Source organism: Brugia malayi (genome assembly GCF_000002995.4).
Source record: "Brugia malayi strain FR3 genome assembly, contig: Bm_v4_ChrX_scaffold_001, whole genome shotgun sequence".
NCBI classification, from domain to species: Eukaryota; Metazoa; Nematoda; class Chromadorea; order Rhabditida; family Onchocercidae; genus Brugia; species Brugia malayi.
Window position 1 is genome coordinate 16,588,374 of NW_025062479.1, and position 5,096 is coordinate 16,593,469.

The window sequence follows — 5,096 nt, forward strand, 5'->3', positions numbered from 1 at the left end:
TAATTGCTCATTTTATTTGGTAGCATTAAAAATTTCTATGGTAATTTTAAATCAAAAAAGAGTATATCTAGTGAATTCCTTCATATTGATTAGAATCATTCGAAAAAAAATTTATTAATTTGTAATTTGTACGTCATTGATCATTTAATACTTTCTGATTTTTATTTTTGTTTTTTGAACTGAATCATTCAAAACTTCCCTAAAGTGGTCATTGCCCTTCCCCTAATCCAGCTAATATTGTAATTTTCTTTGCTAACTTGCACAAGTCGTCAAGATGCTCATTGACCATCTTTATACCACTGTCCACTAGGTTTGATGCAGCATGCTGCAAAGCTGTCGTTTGCGTTGCACATAGCGTTACAACATCATTGCCATACCTTGACCAACATGGTATAATGAATGACAAGAAATCACCTGAAGCACTTAACATTTCAGTGTAACATACTGTAATATCAGTATACCTTATGCTTATTGTAATCAAAAATCGGTACAAACCAGTATTATAGTGATATGCGTCACAAATGCTTGTCCACGAAATTTGGCCTTTCAATAATATATGCCCAATGTTTTGATCGCCACAACTGTTTATACAATTTGCAAATTCTGCATTTAACCTAAAAATAATTTTGAATATTTCATAGAAATAAGTACTCAACATGTTCAGCATAAAAGCAAATAAGGGAAAAATTATATTTCAATGAAATACTTAAGAAGATAATTAAAATAAGTACACAGTTAATTAATTTGTCGACCAGAATTAGATTTGATACATTTTGGAATTCATATTCTTCGCAAAATTAATTTGCAGTTTTTGAGTTAATGATACAGCTATTTCGAATAGCACTGATAAGAGATTTAATAGCATATAAAAGCGATTATTTCAGTTCATCTTTAATCCAATTAGTTGATAAAGTAGAAAACTATAACTTTTTTACAGTAATTCTTCACGTTTTATTGTACATGCATAATTATTCTATCATTAATGAATGATTTATCTTCATAATTTTTCACCTAATTATTCTGTAATGTGCGGTTCAGAAGATTCTGTAAGTTCTATTACTGTTGCAGTTATATAGCAAGAGTACGTAATATTGAGGTAAGAAATTAAGATTTTTATAACGACAAGTAGAATATTTACTAATACCAATATAAAATATTTACTAATACTGCACTAGTTCATTGACATTTAAATTATACATTCAAATTTTATTCTACATTATTAAACTTGCATTATCTGAAATTAGAAAAAATGAGAAGTACTAATTTGCAACTTATAATTTAAAATAAGCAATAAAGAAAGATTACTTGCAAATATTTTCAATTCTTTGAGCAAAGCTATTGATACGATGACGTGAAGTTTTCGGAAGACCAATTAATATGGCTTGCAGTGGTGTAACAAAACCTTTGTCCCAATGAGTGTTTGAACCCAAAATATGTTCCATACTATTCATCTAAAAATTAATAATTGTGAATTTCGAAATGAAATTTTTTTATAGATTTCAAAAAATCATCTAAATTCTTGCAGTACCATTAACTCACATATTTAATTAATTTTAAGTAATATTATCTGAAGATTTTATTTCTAAAATTAGATTGTTAATGTAAAATGGATACTTGAATTCACGAAAATGTTTAATTAATAAAGTTAAACTAACATTGCCATCCTTACATCGCAGTATGCATGCAAGTTGTTGGTAAGAAATAACTGAAATCTGAACAGACGTCATACACAACAGAAACAAAAAGTTTTTTTCAAATTTCATCGCTGATATTAGTATTTATGTATCGCTGCTGTTCACAGTAATGTAAATTACTAGAGGATCATCCTGAAATGAAAGAAAAAAGATAAGTGATTAAATATATAGTAATTAATAAATTCTTCTACTCTACATTATCCATTATGTTTACGCGTGTTAACCTGCGTAATTCTTTTCAGTTTTCAATTTTATCAATTTCAGAAAAGGAAATACACAATAGCTAAAATAGTTAAATAACATAATCTCAACTTTGAACGAAAATGGAAATACAAATATAGATTTCTATAAGTAACAGTTTGCTATTGTTAATCACAGTAACAGTATTTGTGATCATGCTAGTAATATGTTAGATCTCGTTTTTCCTTTATTACCAGATAATAATGGTTAGTATAAAGGAAGTATTTGCCTAGCCAGTAGCGTTTCTTGTGGAATAGCTAGCAAATGATAAAAATAAGAGTTAAAAAGTTAAAATGAACATTTCAAAAAAAAAAATTGACAAAATAAAGAATTAATTCGATATGATATATATCAATGAAAGCACCTATGAAACACTTTACATTTCATCACCGTGATGCCTAAATAGCATTAATTGAAAAGTTTTCGAAGCACTAAGGAATATATTCCCAGAAGCTCTAAGACAATATTTCAAATATTGACTAGTTGATGTGCATAATTTTTTCACATTTCTTTTTATTAAGTACCAATAGTCTTTTTTTTTTCACTGGAACTTATAATAAATTATGAAATTTTAAATTAAATCGCGGTGAAAAAAAGAAAAACAAAAAAACACAGAGTTTATTTGCTTCAGAAGCGAATATGAGGATGCATTTGCAAATGAATTTGCCAGAATCTAAACCAGCCAAAAAATCCCGGGGGAAAAGTTCAATCTGCTAAGAATTTGTCTGTGAATGAAATGGGAGACTAGTGAAGATGATTAAATGTAAGCGTTTAAATTTTATTGTTCCTTCTGTTATTCTCTAAAATTACTTCGCTTTTATTCCTTATTGAGTTATTCAAAATAGTATTTACTATGCATTTATATTTGTTACAATTCTTTTATTGACATGAAAATTTTGCGACTTTCTTCTGTCAACCTTAAGTTTCATCAATTAATTCTAATGACATTGATGGAACCATAAAATTAAAAATTTCTAGCATAATATACCAGTGAAACTGCTTATATTCCTGTGCTCTTCGCTTTTTCATAATGTTCCGACTGCTTCTTATGACAAATGTCACTAACAATCCCCAGAAATTCACAAATTCTGAGAAAATTTTGAGAAAAAAATAAGTGAGCAAATTTTGAATCGTCAAAGTTCCACACTTAAACAGAGTTTCAGGAATTTCCAGAATGTCCTTAAAAAATCTCCAAAATTCTTCCCTCACAAAAATAGTTTTAAAATAATGAATCAAAAAATCAACGAAGATATTAAAAGAACAAAAATAATTTTTTTGCGAAGCTCAGGCAAATGCTATTGCATTTGCCTGCTAGCAACGTAGAACCGATGGATGCCATTTTAGAATAATCCCTTTTTTTAGCCCGGAGCTAAACCATTAAGTTACGTTCAAGTCTTAAGCCTTCCTATATGAATATTATTCATCCGTGGGATGTTGAATTAAACTGATTCATTTCAAATAGTGCAATGTTTTTATTTTCAATTAAAAAAATCTTTTTAACTTCAAATGATTAACAAATACCCTCAGCTCTCAAACCACAAGTTTTTTAAAATTTTATGTCCTTCTACTTCTATTTCAAAGATATCCATTGGTTGTCTTCCATGATAAACACTAACAACAGTTCAACAGTATTTTAAAACCATTTATCTTGTTCTACCCGAAATGATAAAACTCAAACAAGTCAAGCAACTTAAGTATATTCATGAGGAAAATGCCAATTAATGGATGGAAAACGTAAAATTACTTTATGATACTTACTTACTATTTGAAGGAATTTAAAATGTAAATAGTGCTTCATATTAAATTCCGAATATTACTATAATGATAATAGCAATTACCAAGTAAACTTTATATCATCAAATATAATGCCTATTTGAATCAAACGGATTTCTATCGATATCCAATAGTGATTTTAAAATGATTTTAAAAAAAATGATTTTAAAAATATCACCAAAAATGAAAAATTCAAGTAGAATATAATTTATCAAAGATAGGAAAAAAATTTTATCAAAGATAGGAAAAAAATTTCCGCTTCATTTTAAAATTTGTTTTTAATCGAATGAAATACAGAACATTTGTAAAATATCAATTTTTTTTTTTTTTTTTTTTTTTTGGCTTTTTAATTAAAGTAGAAAAAAAGCATTAAGAAAGATTATATATTGCAACCCATGTAGGAAACAGAATGTATTTTTGCCTTTCTATTTAAGCTTCCATTTTATTCTATTTTACTTTTTTCTTTTAACAAATTGAAAGCTGATGTGCTGTTTTTCTTCTTGCCAACATCATTTTTCGATTTCATTCTCGAAATCCAGAAATTTATCTAATTCACAATAACATCACCAGTACTAAGTAAGCCTTCATATTTTCATTTTAATTATATATATACTCGTTACAAATGTTATTTACAGATGTTACTTTATTCAACTGTTACTTTATTGTTAATTTAGGATACACAATAATCTAAATGAAAAGGCATGGAAAATAGCTTTTGCTACATTTTTTTTCCCATGCATTTCTCCTCATCTAACTTTTTTCTCCTTTATTCTCATAAAACTTTCAATTTTTTTGTAAAATTTTATCACCAATTTAAGCAAAAGAATAAGACAAAAAGGTATCCATTCTTCGACTACATAAATGCTTAACACCAGAATAGCACAACACCAAAAATATAAATAAATGCAAAGACGTATCATCAGTGAAGTTTCTTGAAAATCATTTCAGCAAAACATCTCATAAAGGAAGATTTACCCGTTACTCCAAGATGAACATTTCGATAGATGTACAAACTCGAATATTTGTCAATGAATTGAATTTTTTCCTTTTTCTAATTGGAATTAAAATTTTATAGTTTAATGCTAACCAAATGTTGATTTATGAGTTTCATGACACTTCCAATCTTTCGGAAAATAAAACTGTGGCAGTGAAATGTTTTAAATAAATAAATGTCATAGAGATGAAAGACTCCAAGGGAAATATCAAACTAATGCTATCAAAAGTAGTTCATAAATTTCACACAGCAATCAACAATACGGATTATCTATTCAAGAAAGATTGAAAACGATGTCATCCTAAAAACTCATATATAATACTGTTTTAGAGAAGAGTTAAAGGTCACCACCCAGCTTAATAAAGCATTTCACGATTCAAGCTAATATTCTGAGA

The 5,096-nt window shown here is 27.6% G+C and overlaps 1 protein-coding gene across 1 annotated transcript; it reads right to left on the minus strand.

Moving 5' to 3' along the window:
- Nucleotides 1–208: 208 nt before the first annotated feature.
- Nucleotides 209–1,727, minus strand: Bm2941 (Uncharacterized protein; the record flags this gene model as incomplete). Its single annotated transcript, XM_043075092.1, has 4 exons — nucleotides 209–414; nucleotides 496–614; nucleotides 1,306–1,451; nucleotides 1,656–1,727. 4 exons carry the CDS (start codon nucleotides 1,725–1,727, stop codon nucleotides 209–211), a joined length of 543 nt encoding a protein of 180 aa, XP_042931026.1.
- Nucleotides 1,728–5,096: the final 3,369 nt, after the last annotated feature.